The sequence below is a fragment of the Musca autumnalis genome, unplaced genomic scaffold (genome assembly GCF_047663935.1).
Source record: "Musca autumnalis isolate F117 unplaced genomic scaffold, ASM4766393v1 scaffold_5, whole genome shotgun sequence".
Classification (NCBI taxonomy): Eukaryota; Metazoa; Arthropoda; class Insecta; order Diptera; family Muscidae; genus Musca; species Musca autumnalis.
The window spans coordinates 88135418-88152105 of record NW_027412088.1 but is presented as its reverse complement, the minus strand read 5'-3'; the positions used below and the strand labels follow the sequence as shown (position 1 = coordinate 88152105).

The window sequence follows — 16688 nt, the reverse complement described above, 5'->3', positions numbered from 1 at the left end:
TTCAGCAATATTGTAGCCCTAAAGTAGTAGAACTTATGTGTCAAACAGATGAACTAGGAAAAGCTGCATCGAGCGCATCAAACTCGTTAAAATATAGAAAAGTTTACATAATTTCTAAAATTCTGGTCAGTAACAACTAAACTGTTGGAAGTTGAAACAAGTAACCATTCTAAAAATTTTCCAAATAATGTGACCATCAATTCTTCAGAACGTTCTGAAACTCTAAAATTGTTATTTCACGTTGTTTAAGGGGTATTTTATAACATACCTTTTACAAAATTTATTTCAAACAATGTTCACACAGGCTGTTTATTCTCATGTTGGGGATTTCAATAAATTATTGAAATATTTACCAAATTGTTGTTGAAAAATTTGCTATAAACAAGGCGATAGAGGCATTTTACAACAATATAATGTTCTGAAGAGTTGTGTATTACATTTCAGAAAATATTTTCCCAAAAGGTAACATTAAGAAGAATTTAATATTTTGGGAGATACGCTGCGAAATATACACAAATTATAGAATTTTTAGATATATTATAAAATTTGAGGTAATAAATGCAGTTTTTCGAGTTCACTATTCCTCCAAATATTTTCTTCTTGCTCTTGTCTACAAGTTTGCTGCAGATGTCAAAACAAGATTCGTATTGGTTTCAGAGATACAGCCCCGATTTGTTTTAAAAATTCGATCTTTAACCACGTTTAGATGAGGCCATAAAAACCGAACCCGATCTAAGAAAACAAAACCCAAATATGGTTTTTGCCTATTGGTCCTCTACTTTCATAAAATTCTAGACAGAAGTTGTTTGCACGCGATTGACTCAAAAATGATGCACAGTGTAATATTCTTTTCAAAATATTACCCTGTTGTTTTTACCATAATCCCACAATTGTAAATTCCACGCTAGATACATTGTTCCGTGGTATTCATCTATATCCTGCAGGAAGGTTGTGAATAAAGAAGAGACGGCATATAACGAAGAAAAATAATTTGTTAACAATTGTGGTGTTATCTAAAATGGCCGGCTTCTAGACAGTGGGAAAGTGTGTGTTCGAAGCTGCGTCAAGAATACATACATATACAGTCGAAATCTTAAAACTACCGACAGAGGACTGTCAGAATTGGTCTCTAAAACCGATATGTTGTTATAAACGATATTTGTTTTGTGTGGATTGTAAAGGGCACATACATTTGGGACTTTTGGATTTTGTCGTTATAACCGATGACCCCACAAACTTCCCTGAATGGACAAGGGCGCCAAGCACATCCGCCTTGGACACTTTATGCACAGGTTCGATTCCCAGGCGTATTGTTTGCGACATTTGCTGATTATTTCAGCCATGAAAAAGCGATTTGCCGTTCTCCTACCGGACGCATGACAGATAGGAAGGGTGTTATTGTGACATGTTGTATCAGAACTGACTAAGGGCTACCTCTGACAGACCTGACTCAACATGTCTATTTAACCTTGGGGATCTCTTGGACCCTCAGTTTGATGGGGTTAGAGAAACAGCATCTAACAGAGGGTTATCACCAAGAGATGTTTGCTCCTCTTTGCCTTTGACTTGTTTGATTTAGTCATAGGTTTTTTGGAGGCTGTATGCTTTATCCATAGAAATGGTGTTTCAGGTTGAAGAATCAGGGGTCCTTGAAACCTTTACAAATTTTCCAGATTGTGACTATGTCGTCCCTTCGAAAACACCATTCCCTCTGAGCAGAAGGTTCCAGAATTTGCACATATCTAGGGGACAATTTCGGAAGCAAAGTCGTTACGATTTCTAAACAATTTTTCGGAGAGGAAATAGTTCAGATTTTGTACCGATTTCGTTCCGATTTCGGAACGAAAGTCGGAAAGAAATTTCCTTTCCGAATTTCCCAAGGATTTTCTTCAGATTTCGTTACGAAATCGGACCGAAATCGATCCGATGCCGCCCCGACATGATGAAATCATAAGGTGGCGTAAAACGACCAGCTGATTGGTTTCAATCTGTCAATTTTTTTGTTATTGTGAATAATTTGTATGAAAACGTAAACAAACATTTTGACATATTGAAAAATGTTCGGCCAAAATAGAGTTGTTGTTGTGCTACTTACGTGACCTTATAAATAGATCTTGCGCCTCGACATTTCATTCCGAAATTATGTCAACCACTTCATACAACTTTCGTTAAGATATCGTTACGATTTCGGATCAGATATCGGAAGTATCGTCTGAATTTTGTTCTGATTTCGTTACGATGTCGGTACGATTGGTTTGCTGGGTTGTGCTATTCTTTGACTTCCTTGGTGTCAGTTGTTTGCATGAGACTGTGACCTAGCGGCATTAGTTGAAATGAAATGTTGTTTTTTGAAGGCATAGTCTCCTTACTGTGATAAGGAATCAGATGTTTTAGAAATAAGGATAATTTCACGCAAATTGCAATTTTTGTGGTCACTGTATGTTCGGTTTAGAAAAGGGAAATTCACAACAACATGGGATGAAATCAAACATTTTTAAAGACTTCAAATAATATGCCTTGAACCATATTTTTCCGAACATTCAGATTTATTCTGATCCATTTGAACAATTTTGATGAATGAAATTTCCCCCTTGCGCTTTGTTTTTTCCGCCGTTGCAACTTAAGGGAGAAAGTGAAAAAATTCACGGGGAATTACCGGTCATGATAACCCCCTATATCTCTATTTTTAATGGTGTATTAATTGCATTTAAAAACTGCAGTTTGAATCAAATCACCAGGAGTGTCCACATTAAAGACTGGGTCATTTTAAAAGTATTGCAATTTTGTTTAATTCTGTTGAATCTATTTTGTTAAAGTTTATACACAATACAAATGAAAATAACCATCATTCATCATGTTTCGCTTACAAGAATTTATATTTAATTTATTTTTTTTTTTTTCAATATTTTTGCATTATATAGCCTTAGACCATCATCCGCTATTCATTCTACATAACTATCTCAAAGAAAAAAAACTTTTATAAACAAACATAAAAAATGAACAATTTTTTTACTCGATTTTTCAAGGCTTTATGATTTTCTAATAACAGAAGAAAAACAACAGCAACAACACATAATTCTATGGTGGCAAAAAATACATGACCATCAGCAAAAGAAAGAAGCCAGTTAGTTTTGTTTTAATATAAATACATATTTTTAAATATAATAATGTAAACCATATACTTCAAGTAAAACAAAAATAAATTTATAACTTAAGAATGATTTTTATCATAAAAAAAAAACAAATAAAAAATTTAATTAAAAATAAGCAATAATAATTAGTTATTAGATATTATTGTAATATATAAAAGCAAAAAAGAAAAAAGTGTATATTTATATTATTAATTATCGATTTGAAAATTTAATTTCCTAAAAAATCTCCTTATTTGTATTATTTTCTTTAAACCTTTAAAAAGTGTTTCTTTATACTCCATTTTTTTTTTCTAACATACTCTGTTTTTTCTCTTCCTCTCTCTCTCTCTTTCTACTTCTCTTTAAAAAAGAACAAATTTTGTATAAATACATTAATAATAAAAATAATATTTTAACATAAGCCGATAAGTAATTTCAAGAAACTCATACATATGTTTAAAAAAAATTAGTACAAGTGTTTATTATTTTTGTAAAAATAACAAACAAATATGCCTAATTTGTCTATTTCAAATAAACAGACAACTAAACAATAAATCTCCCCCCAAAAACCCACCCACCTCTTCCACATTGCATGCCCATTATTTACTTTAATAACTTATAGGTTATTTCCACTCTCTTTCCCTACCCACTCTCATACCCACTACTAATGTATACTCGTAAATCAGTACCAAGTATAATTATTACACATTTTTATTATTATATAGAACTGTTTTAATTCTTACAAATTATTTTGTTTACATATTTTTGTGTATTTTTTTATATATAAATATATTTTTTGCTATAGATTGTTTTTATTATTTAAGCAATTTTTCTATTTATAAATAAAAAAGTGAGAGTTTTACAAATTAAAAAAAAAAGAAAAAACAAATAAAAAAATTAAGAAAGTTATAAATATATCAAATTACAATAATTATCGTAACCTACAACAAAATACACATTATATAAGAAAAGAAAACGTTTAGCGTTAAAATACAATAACAAAAAAAATATACATCTTAAAAAGTATGCTAGAATGATATAAAAAACAAATTAAATACACCATACACCCAGATTTTAATAAATATTAATAATAATACATATAAAAACCGAAAAAATTATACCTAAAAATTGTAATTATAAATTTAAACAAAACAACAACCAACGTTTGTATATTAAATAAAAAAGAAAAATAATTAAAAAACATGGTATTTTTATTGCATAGCAAGTTTTTAGTTGGGTTTGCTAGTAAAGAACGTTTCTTCTCCTAACACTTTCCGGTCGACTTCTATCTGTCGAGATTTGATTTGGGTTTCTTTTGCCGATTAGAGTGCAGATAATTTTTGCTGTTCTATATAATCAACCTTATTACGGTTGGCGTAGTCGTATCAAACAAGTAAAAAAGTATCAGTCGGCTTTGCCGACAGAGATATACCCTCAGCCTGTGTACATTGAAACAACCTTTCCCAAAAAACGTATGTATTTAGGGGGTTTTAAAAATTTTTGGGCGTTTGAACCGACAAAAATGTTGATTAGGATTAAAGATCAAAAGTTTTGCGGAGGAGATACTAAAAGGAATGGATCCACATTGACCATTATGGATGTGGATCTCCAGCCACTATATATGGTGCTTATGGGGGTTTTACATCCTTCGGGCTGTTTGCTAAGAAGTATGGACTTGCCCCTAAAAAAAAAACTTTACCATCGTAATTGAGGCAGCGAATGCAAGTTGCTTCAACAAAAATCAAAGTGATTCGATGTCAGGTCTTGAAGTGAACTTATCCGAAATTTTGTGTGGAGTAGACAAATATAGTCCATATATATATTAGGATGTGTAAAGTATGGACCAATTCGGCCACTCTCTTCAAGTGTTACCGTACAAACAATTTTTTCGAACACTTTTGAACTTTTGTGGGGGCGGTACCTGAAGGAGTGGACCGATATAGCTTATCTTCAAACTTAAACTATGTTTGGACAAAATATTACTGAGGCCAAATGTTGGACCGAATCGACAGATCCGTTCTAGAGTTATCTTGCGCTCCAAACACCTGACACGGTGTCATAGGGGTTTTTTGCAACTTTCATGCTATTTTCTCAGGAAGTATGGACTTGCCCCTAATGAAACTTGTACCATCGTATTGGGGGGAGTAAATAAAAGTTGCTAAGACGAAAATCAAAGCGACTCGAGAGATGGCCTAAACTGAACTTTTCCGAAATTTTGTGTGGGAGGTACCCGAAGGAGTGGACCGATTAAGTCCATATTGAAACCTTATCTAAGTCTGGTACACATTTCAGGATGTGCAAAGTATGGAGCAAATCGGTTACTCCCTTCAAGAGTTATCGTGCGCACAAGTTTTCCGAACATTTTCGAACTTTTGTGTGGGAGGTACCTGAAGGAGTGGACCGATATGGCTTATTTTCAAACTTAAACTATGTTTGGACAAAATATTACTAAGGCTAAATGTTGGACCGAATCGGCAGATCCGTTCTAGAGTTATCTTGCGCTCCAACCACCTTACACGGTGTCATAGAGTTTTTTTGCAACTTTCATGCTATTTTCTCAGGAAGTATGGACTTGCCCCTGATGAAACGTGTACCGTCGTATGGAGGGCAGTGAATACAAGTTGCTAAAAGAATAATCAAAGCGATTCGAGAGATGGCCCTAAACTGAACTTTTCCGAAATTTTGTGTGTGAGGTATCCGAAGCAGTCGACCTATTGAGACCATATTGGAACCTCATATTATTACTCTGGTAGAAAGTTTACGCTATACAAAGTATGGAATAAATCGGTCACTCCCTTCCAGCCAGCCAGACGGACGGACATTGCTCAATCGAGTCCAAATGAATCTGGAGAAGCTGAAACAAAAACGATCGAAATGAAATTACGGAATTGAAACGATTCTGATCGGAAAAATTTTCTCATACAAAATTAAAAAAAATATATATATTTGTTTAATTGTAAAATAAGAAAGAAATTTTGCATTGCTTGAATAGTTATACGAGGACTCGTAACAGATTTTCAATTGATAGTTTTTCATCTGATAAAAACACGAAAATTGTCATACGAAAATTAATAAAAAAGTAAAATATTTAATTGTTTTAGTTATTTTCCAATATATATCATTAATCGTTGCCAAAAAAATTTTTTTGAAATTGATTTATTTTTATATCCAGTCGTTAAAAAAATCGGCCACGACTCTTTCATCGTATTCCAACGCCATAAGTGATACCGATTTGTCGTATCAAAAAAAAAAAAATAATAATAATAATAATAAAATAAAATAATAATAATAAATGTTATTTATAACCCAAAAAATCCGTCCAGGGAATTATGAACGTGTTTCTTTCGAGATTTTATGGACATAAGATGCTATAAAAAAATAAAAATGTTCGTAGTATATAATTTTTCATCATATAGAAAATGTAAACTACGCCTACGACATTTGAACGCATGCGACTACGCCAACCGTAATAAGGCCGAATGTTTCATATTTTCTTGAGGGTATACATTAGAGCGACGCCATTTTTTTCTGAACTCCTACCCTCTACCACCTACTCTATTTCTGTGGCATCTTCGTAGTATTATCTACTATGAGATTGGATGCTCTTTCTATAACTTGAATACACTATCTCTATCTGTAACCAGATTATCTTGCTCGTCTCTACATGAGGATGTACGCGTTGCTACTGGTTGTATAGTAACCCTATATGCAGCATTCTTCTCTTCGGTAGCAGGAATGGATTTGGCTGTTTGCATGGAGCTGATATGTTAGCAGAACGAGGAGTGCTTTCATTAAGCAATTGGGCCAGTTGAGAGAAATATACAAATCAAACTCTTGCTTTGTGTCATGGCAACGTCATGTTAACGCCGATCGGGCCCTTTGCTTGGAATCTTTCATTCCCTACGTTACCCTACTTCTATACATAGTTAAACAAAGGTGTTGTATTTAACAAAAAATTTTATTAGAAAAAAAAAAACGTATGGCATATTTCACAATCAGCCAATTTTAATTAACCATGTACATATATACATTTTCATACAATATATTGCAAATGATATAACAATAAAATACATTTACCCTCTTTTTGTTAAAAATTTTTCTAAACACCACCCAACAAATTAACAATACGATTCTTATAACGTTTCGATATATCTTGCTCAATTTTGCCTTGCAGATCTTTTGTTTGGGCTATTAATTTATCGAGGACCGGTGTCAGGGCCACACGTTGTTCTTTAAGTTCTACAGAACGATCTTTCAACACCTGTTTCGTGGTGCGTATTTTCTCTACTGCCTTTAGCATTTGTTTCAATTTTGATGCTAAAAGATCAGCATATTTTGGCGAATGTTTCAATTGGAAGAGGTGACGTGTTTGTTCACTGCTCATTTCTGTTAAGACTACATCAAGATTTGCTAACATTTTTCGTAATGATACCTCGTCATGGGTGGATATAGATTCCATGAGTGAGAACATAACATTGCTGCTGGCAGTGACTTGACGCAGTTCGTAGCAACGCATGCGTAGGAAGGCTTCAAGCTCATATAACTCATCAATGAAACGTTCACGATAGGAGGGTGAATCTAGTAAGGTATAAGCCTGATCGCCCTTGGCAACGCCACCATCCATACCAGCTCCTTCCACAACAATACCATATTCCTCGATGGGTATATCGAAATTGATTTCCACACCTTCGGTGGGAGCACTTTCAATGCCCCAATCAATATCACCAGTTTCGCCAGAGTCTCCAAAATCAATACCGCCCTCACCACCACTTTCCAAATTCAATTCACCAAAATCAATCATTTCTCCAGAAATAGTGGACGAAGCACCACCATTATCATCACCACCAAAGTCGATTTCATTGTCATTATTCTTCATTTCATTTTCTTCACTTAAATTCAATTTTATAGGTGGTTCCTCAACAGAAAGAGGAGCTTCCTTGTGGATATATTGATAAACAGTTGTGTTGCCAAAATCAATTAAATGCCTGGTTATCGGTAAACATTGTTGTTTAGTTTGCCCAGTGGTTGTGGCATACAAATTTAAGGCCTCCTCCAAAGTACCAATTTTCTTTATACTCTTATCGTAGATCTCAGACAATCCGGAAAGTACTTGTGTGAATTCTTCACGAAGATTTTCACCTTTTACTCCGATTTGCTGCAGCAAGGCGGCATGCTCGGCAAGTAACTGTGCTTCAGGTTTACTCAAATCGTTGCTACGTTTCAAGCATTCATCACTTTGTTGCTCCAATTTGGTCATTTGTTTGCGAACATTGGGTATTTCATAGTTAATATTACGTACATAAAGTTGGGCAGTTTCCGCCAAGTATACACTATCCTTTTCGTATAGACGAACAATTTCTTGCCAATCTTTCATACGTTGACTTCCATAGCTGCCAAAGAGACCTTTTGTGTCTTTTTCAGTTTGCTTTAAGATTTCAATGATTTCTTTACAATGGAAGTAGTTTATATCTGGAAATGGAAGGAAGATGTTAGAAGGTTTATATGCCATTGTGGACTTTCACTTACTTGTTCCCTTTAATAGCTCTATAAGCTTTTCGTGAGAGGGCATATCTTGTAGAGCTGTAGTTATCTTCGAACGAATGTCTTTCAAATTAGCCTGTATATTTTTGGGAACTATACGCCTGCTTACAAGCCAATCTTGTAACTTCAGGGTATGGATATCAATTGGAATGTCAGCCTCCTGCATGGCGAAGATAGGAAATCATACATTACTGTGTTTTTACATAGAATATTTTAACAAACTTACATTCATTTTCGCAAAGTAAACGTCCACGCAAACAAAAATATTCCACTCTTCTTCTTACTATGTAGAGTATGCAGGAATGAATGGTAACGCAGTAAGAAATTAATATTGCCACATTACATTATTTGAACTTGGGGAATTTTGAATATCATTCGTCTAATTCGAATTGGGCTGGATTCCAAAATGCAAGTGAAATGTAAAGCGTCCGATTAGTTCCTACACTTATGGTCTGTTCCTTTACTTTTGAAAATGGTAAAACCGGCAAAAGTAGTAGAAGTTGTAAACTGCTCCCATATGAATGGTATGGTTTCCGAAGGAACGTTTTTCGAGTAAAAAGTGGTAAAAATTGAAGATCCTTGTACGTAAAGAAACAGAGCTTTAATGTCCTCTAGAAGAAGCTTATCCCCACAAAGAGCTTTAATGTAAAAAAAAAAACAATTGGTTTATCCTCAAGGTACGGAAAGGAAAAGTGGAAGGAATGATAAAAAGTCAATAATATTAAAATAAGACGAAGCACAGAATCGAATGTTGTTTTTGTTGTTGTAACAGTGTTTTTATTATGTTTATAGCTTTATTCCTTTACTTTTTTAATCGTAAGAGTGGTAAAAGAGAAAAATGTCAAAATTGCTCTCTCATGAACATTTTTACCAGAAAAGTAAAGGAACGGAAAATGGTAGATCTGGCAGCAACGTCAAAAAGAAACATAAAAAATCAATTTTCGTCTTTTATTTCACAGATTTTAATTTACAGCCAGTTTCTGTATTTCGAAACGAAAATGTGTGCGACTGAAACACGACCAAACTTTAGATTTCGAAACATTTTTACCTTTGCCATTGCTTCAAAACAAAAGTCAAATTTGAAAAACACACAAAAGTTTGGGCGTGTTTCATTCGCACACATTTTAGTTTCGACATACAGAAACAGGCTGTTAGTTTTGTCAGCGTTCGACTTTTTCTTCTGCTTTTCGTCCATTTTCTTCTTCACTGTGAAATAATCGTCAAACAAAAGTCGAAAAATCAGTTCTGCCATTTTTTACCTGCAGAAATTTGTCTGGTAGCCTGTGGTAGAAGAGAAAGCCATTTTCGCTCTCTCTCCTCTCTCACTCTCTTAAAAATTGCTTCCAGTTTTGCCACTTTTCGGGGTTAAGGAACGCTTTGCAGGTTAAAAATGGTAACAAATGGTAACCTCAGGTAAGTAAAGGAACACAGCTTATATGTTCGTTCCTCTGTTCAATCTGGCTCTGGGTCTATCTCCAGTTTCAGAAAAATGGCTGCTTCCAGGGGGTGTAGCCACAGATCCACTGGAGTTAGATGGGTAGGTTTGGCGGGGCAGTTAAAAAGGTGTTGTGTGTCGTGCGGGCCCATGCCGCATACTGGGCATATGTCTTGCACGGCGCGATCGATTTCCGCCCAATACGAATTTAGGCGACTGCAATATCCCGAGCGTAGTTGACCCAAAACTACTCTGGTTTGTCGTGGCAGCTGACGCTCCTCAGCTGCGATAGATGGAGGATGTACTCCGAGTACTTTATTCACACTATAATTGCTTAAGGCCTTGGCAACTGCGTCCGTGTGAATGCTATTCAATCCTGCTTGATATGCTTGTTGATCTAGGGATTCTCTCCTGTATCGTTGGACCTCTCCCTCTAGAGCATGGATATCCTTCCTGATCTCCCTGAATGGGCCGGGCCTACCCACAAGATGGTGATTGGGATGGCTCACACGATAAGTTTGAATCTTTTTCCAGTTCGTATCACACAATCTCGGGGACCAGACTGGAGCCGCATAGCTTACCACAGACCGACCTATCGCGTTAAACGTGGCCAAAAAGGTTTCTTTATCTGCACCCTAAGTGCTGCCGGCAAGGGACTTGAGGACCTTGTTCCTACTTTTCAACTTGTCGCAGATAGCTGTGGCGTGTGCGCACGACGTGAATGTAGTGTCGAATGTGACCCCTAAAATTTTAGGGCAGTTTGTGGTCGGAATTCTGCTACCGTCGACCACGACATTCAACTCACGTCCAAACTGCGCTGTCCATGTGGTGAACAGAGTGGCATATTCCTCGAATGGAAAAAGGTGGTAAGATCGGTTAAATAGTTATTCAGTCTCTCACAGATGTCATCAGGATAGGTACCCGACGCCAGGATCGTGCAATCATCCGCATACGTCACGATCTCAATGCCGTCTGGAGGGGGTGGAATACATGAGAGGTAGAGGTTAAACAGTTGCGGAGATATCACCCCACCTTCGGGGTTTGGACTTCTTATTCCTGAATTCCACGTACGACTGGCGTCCACACATATAGTTGACTATCCAACGTTTCAAGCTTGGCCGGAGGGTTGTCTGCTCAATGTCCTCAAACAGCGTGGAGTGCCTGACTGTATCAAAGGCTTTTGATAAGTCAAGCGCCACCATCACTGTTCTATCACACGTCCGTCTCTGGTTGAGTCCTTTACAGATATATGTGGTAATGGCGTGCAGCGCTGTTGTCGTGCTGTGCTGCTTACGGAATCCATGCTGATGATCGGCAACTTAATAGCTATTTCTGATACTGGGGAGGAGCAAGGCCTCAAGTGTCTTTGCTACGGGCGACAAAAGCGAAATCGGTCTGTACGATTCACTTTTGCTGGCATCCTTGCCTGGCTTCCGTAGTGGGACCACCCTGCCCATTTTCCAGACTTCGGGAACAACGAGGGTGGCTAGAGACAAGTTGAAGACTTTGGTGAGATACTCGACTCTTGGCTCATCCAGCTGCTTCAACATTACCATGGAGATTCCATCAGGGCCCAACGCTTTGGATGATTTAGCGTTCTTGATGGCATTGGCATCATCATCCATTGTAAATTGTGGTGGTTCATCCTCTGCAGGAAGAGATCTGATGCGAAGTAATACTCTTCTCTTCCCTTCTTCCAGGGTTTGAGAGTGACTTAACCGTTGTCCACAATTCACCTATACCGGCTCCAATGTTGCAGCTCTTCAGATGATTTAACCATTTGTTCCGCTTATGCTCGCCGACCAGCCTGTTAACTTCCAGTGTCAGCTCCCTGACTCTGGGGTCATTGGGGTTGATACGACGAAGCTCATCATGCTCATTTGCTAATCCCGTCGCCTCTGCTGGGAAATTTGGTCTTACTTCGGGTATTCGACCAGCAGGGATATGGCTAGCGACTGCAGCAGTGATGATGTCCCGCAACGTCCTTTCCGCTACCCGAACATCAAAAGGATTGGGTAATTCTCTGAAGCGCTGATTGGTGAACTCTCTGAAACTCGGCCAATCAGCTCTTTTATGATTGACGAACGTGCGGCGTTCAGAGGTGACGGGTTGCCAGGTAACGTCATTTGTCAGACCAGGTGACACGATGGTTATGTCAGGCGAACTGTGACACTCTCCTCTAATTCTGGTAGGGGCGGCCTCATTGACCGTGCAAAACGTAGAGCTATCAATCTGCTCAGCCAGCGCTGTACCTCTCTGGTCGTTTCCGAGGGCCGAATGCGATCTCATGATGCGCATTAAAATCCCCCAGGACCAGACGATTATAATAGCAATATTACATTACGTGTACTTCGTGTGTATGTTTTGCATTTTTTTACATCTACATGTTGTGCACATAGTTGGTCTGTTCCTTTACTTTTGAAAATGGTAAAACCAGCAAAAGTAGTAAAAGTTGTAAACTGCTCCCATATGAATTATATGGTGTCTGAAGTAAAGGAACGCTTTTTGAGTAAAAAGTGGTAAAACTTGAAGATTCTTGCACGTAAAGGACAGAGCTAGTATGATCCATATAATAAATTTCATCTTTCAGAATGATGTGTGAACCCATGTGTAACTCTTTCGTTTTAGAGCCCCTCCTATTTTTGTATGCGCAATAAATAGAAAACAGCTGATTTGTTTGTTTTGATGAAAGCAGAAATTTGCAAAATTTGCTGAAAGAAATAGTTTCTTAAAGAAACTTAAATAAATCGATTTGATAAAGGATTTGTTTACATTTATAGGTTATGTCACACAAAAAAACATATACTGGTGTAATAGCAAAAATTATAAATCATATGTAAAATGTCATTTTTCGCACACGCAAAAAATTACACGAGGACAAAAAATTCAAAACTTACACATGAAATACACGTAATGTAATATAGCTATAACCTTGCAAGAGCGGGATAATGTCAGGCCTATAATCAGGGATACAGCTTTTTCTCGGCGGGATGTATACATTCAGCAACTCTATCTCGGCAGCTGCACACCTGACTGCTACCCCCATACATTCCATGTACGTGTCATTAGAGACAGGCTCAAGCGAGATAGGTCTGTATTGGACAGACTGGTGCAATAGGAAAGCCAATCCCCCACCTCCACTTCTGGTGCGATCTTTCCTCAGAACATTGTAACCATCACAATGCTTTAAGCTGTGGTTGTTGTTCAGCTTGGTTTCCTGCACCGCCGCGACCTTGATGTTCTTCCGACTCATAAAATCTACTATCTCCTCGATCTTACCTCGGAGTCCATTGCAATTAAATTGCAAAAAGGCTGCATTTTCGGGGATTGGGAGAACAACGGCTGGTGTTTAAGGCTGCGTGTGCGGTTGTTGTCGAGGGGACTGCGGGGGAGTTTCGTAATCAGACGACGAGGGAGTCTCGTAATCCGACGACGACTCAATGGGGACTGTGTTCACGCAGCATGCAGCAACATGGACGAGTGCAGCAACATGGACGCAGCATGCAGCAACATGGACGTGGACGAGTCCAGAGCAACCCCTTAGATGCACCCACTCTTGACATCTATTGCATCTCACCGAAGGTTGGATGTGGGTGAAGATGCGGATGTGACAAACTGAGCACAGATATATTGGTCCTGGGTTGTATTCTATGACAGTGACTACGAGAGAGTTAAAATGGTGAGAGGCAAGATCTATTTACCAGGTAAGTGGCATAACAACAACTCTATTTTGGCCGAAAAATTTTCAATATGTGTAAATGTTTGTTTACGTTTTCATACAATTTATTCGCAATAACAAAAATTTTGACAGATTGAAACCACGACACTGGCGTTTTATGCCACCTTATAATTTCATCATGGTGCGAGGTCTTCGCTTCTGGAACACAACTTCTAAGCATTCCAATCAACAAGCGGTTAATTGTGGAATTAATGAGATGATACGGCAACACTATTCAACTGTTTTTTTTTTCATCACCTGCATCCAGCTGATTCTCTTCTCTATGTCTCCTATGTCTTATTCGTAAACAATAGAGACGTTTGGTGGAACGTTTCTGGGTTTGTTTGGTCCACTATTTGCCAAGGTCCACTATCTTCCCCCTTGACATGGATTTGGACGAGGAACAGCTTCAATCGAAATTGCGGACCAGAGGCAAATGTCGTAAGTGTCACAAATGTATATTCTATGGAGGGCTATGGGGATTACGCGGTTTAAACCCTTCATCCTTACCTTTCTAATCAATAAAGACAATTCCAAGATGGTCGATTTACTGTGAAAGGATATGTATTGAACGACGGTCTTCGCGACAGAATTGATAAGTCTAGATGCCGAGATCTTTGAACCGGTTGGTTGTTTTATCATCAAATCTGAGACCATTCTTGAGTGCAAATCTAACAAATGATTTCAGTCAGTGAATAGTGAATCAGTGAGTGCTGAATCGTCGCTGGCAAGTCTTGAAACCATTAAGGCATACGATTTACATGCAGTACCCAGCTCTTTACGACAATCAGTATTACACATCAATGCAGAATTAGAAGATCCACGATCGAACTGTAATCAAAAACCTAATACACCTGTACAGAAACTTTTACAGAATATGTCGGACATTGCAAAATTACCTCTCGAACAGCGGTTGGCTTTGGAAAAAGAAGTTCTCGATTTAAATGCTGAACTGGATGGTAAACAGATTAAAAAATTGGATGCTCAAGAAAAGGAACAAGTCAATCAAGAGGCTTATGAAAAAACCAAAAACCAGGCTGATGATGGGTACCCAAGACACTGTGACATTAGGGGAACAGAAGGCAGATGAACCAACTAGGCGTGGATCACAGTCAAAAAATCCAGCAATCACCTCTATGTCACCTTATTCGGAATGTTAACGATCTTTGATAAAAGGGACAAAGAATTATTGCATAATGAACCTAGGTGCAACGTGTCAAGAGCCATTTGGCCCACTCTGTCGACCAATAGAACGAAACACTAACCCAGAGCAAAGCTAAAATCAGGATTATGGCAGGACTCCTTAGATTATAGCCTTTGGTGTTGATTACCGCAGACTGTGAAGAGAAGATGACACAATGACAATACAACAATTATAACACCTCCTGTATCGTTGTCCAATGCTTGCTCGCAAGTGGCGTGGCTTAACTGCCACACAAGTCTAACCATCTACTCAATGATAGGACCTGTTGTCCTTCACGTTATCATCAAAAATTTGAAATTTGAAATGGCGGGGCCGCGCAACCTGGATACGTAAACTACAACTCGTACCGATTTTCACCCATCACTACCCTCAAATTCTATCCTTATATTACCTCTTTTTGCCTCCTTTAGTTTTCCTTCATTTACTATTCACCAATTCTGACTTCTTATACTTCTTTCGGGTGATCACAATGAACCGGAAAGTATTCGAGTAGCGTAGTGCACTTGTGGCTGCACATTCCCTAACCTAATTGATGAAAATAACTCTGATAAACATTATCATTTCTTTACAGAAACATATTTATTACGATCCGATTTCTTGGAACTAAAACCACGAACACGACGTGGCAAATGTTTAGGAGCTGCCGTCGAAGTCTTGGAATATGAAATGATGTGTGACAACGACACTTCCACTACTTCAAATGAATATTCATACATCAGTAATGATATATGGTTTCATTTGGCCAACTATATTCCACCAGAAGATGTGCAACGTTTTGCTTTGATTTGTTCACAAAGTGCCAATTGCTTGAAATCTAGGCATTTCTGGATGCAACTGTATAGGAAATATTGTCAAAAATCTAAAGATAAAAGTAAATGGATATTGCAACTGCCTGCCCATTTACAAATGCATCAGCTATCGGAATGTGATACAAATATATTGAGGCAACGGGTTATAAAAGCTCTATTCTATTGTCATTCACCGTTTGCGGAACGTCTCAAAGACAATTACAAATTGGAGTCACTGGTTGGCAAAACATACCAATCTTCATGGCATCTTACAGTTCAATGTGTATGGATAATGGTTTATAAATTTCGTGATAACACTGCCAATTCAATTTTGAAACGTGACCAGAAATCTTCGAGTAAGTCTTCTGTAGTCAGTGATGAACTTGTTGAAGATTGGGAATCATTAGAAGATGATAATGATGCTGAGAGTAATAACAACAAACATAACCGAAGGAATTTAAATGTCATTCATTCATCTGCTGTGGATAATTGGGATGGCCTGAGTCTTTTGATAATATGTTGTGATCGTTTTATTCCATTTCCCTCGGATTTTCTTTGTGCAAATTCCTCATCTGCAATACGCTTAAAGGATACAAGAGAACTATTATCCACTGACATGAGATCAACAAATTTGGAATTGGATTTTGTCTCGTTGACGGGAGATCAAAAACTGACATGGAAATATCAGCGTATTCAAAAGTATAAAGTTCTTCCGTGGTGGCATCCAGATTTTAGTAAATTTAATAAATGTGAATTGTGACCGGAAATCACGGTATTAATGGTATATTTTTTTAATTAGGTCATAATAGTGTGGTTCATATGCAATGTAACTATGTAAATAATAAACATTAGAATGAATGTATTAAAAAAA

At 37.5% G+C, this 16688-nt stretch overlaps 3 protein-coding genes across 4 annotated transcripts in view; 2 read left to right on the top strand and 1 right to left on the bottom strand.

The window, feature by feature from the left end:
• Nucleotides 1–3203, top strand: part of LOC141386572 (uncharacterized) — a 77523-nt gene extending 74320 nt beyond the window's left edge. The window contains exon 9 of the transcript XR_012408406.1: nucleotides 3027–3203. The gene's annotated coding sequence lies outside the window, so the exon portion shown is untranslated. The remainder of the gene's footprint in view (nucleotides 1–3026) is intronic.
• Nucleotides 3204–7070: 3867 nt separating this feature from the next.
• On the bottom strand, nucleotides 7071–8983 carry LOC141386571 (CDK5RAP3 protein homolog). Of its 2 annotated transcripts, XM_073955355.1 has the most exons (3): nucleotides 8899–8983; nucleotides 8658–8832; nucleotides 7071–8600 (listed from the first exon to the last, which is right to left on the bottom strand). In XM_073955355.1, the coding sequence occupies exons 1-3, from the start codon at nucleotides 8902–8904 to the stop codon at nucleotides 7231–7233; spliced, it is 1551 nt and encodes a 516-aa protein (XP_073811456.1). In that variant the 5' UTR covers nucleotides 8905–8983; the 3' UTR covers nucleotides 7071–7230. The 2 variants fall into 2 exon arrangements, with proteins under 2 accessions (XP_073811456.1, XP_073811457.1); XM_073955356.1 differs by lacking the exon at nucleotides 8899–8983 and having other exon boundaries at nucleotides 8658–8838.
• A 5134-nt stretch (nucleotides 8984–14117) lies between these two features.
• Nucleotides 14118–16688, top strand: fsd (transmembrane protein fates-shifted). The gene is made up of 2 exons (XM_073992477.1): nucleotides 14118–14266; nucleotides 15601–16688. The coding sequence occupies exons 1-2, from the start codon at nucleotides 14212–14214 to the stop codon at nucleotides 16575–16577; spliced, it is 1032 nt and encodes a 343-aa protein (XP_073848578.1). The 5' UTR covers nucleotides 14118–14211; the 3' UTR covers nucleotides 16578–16688.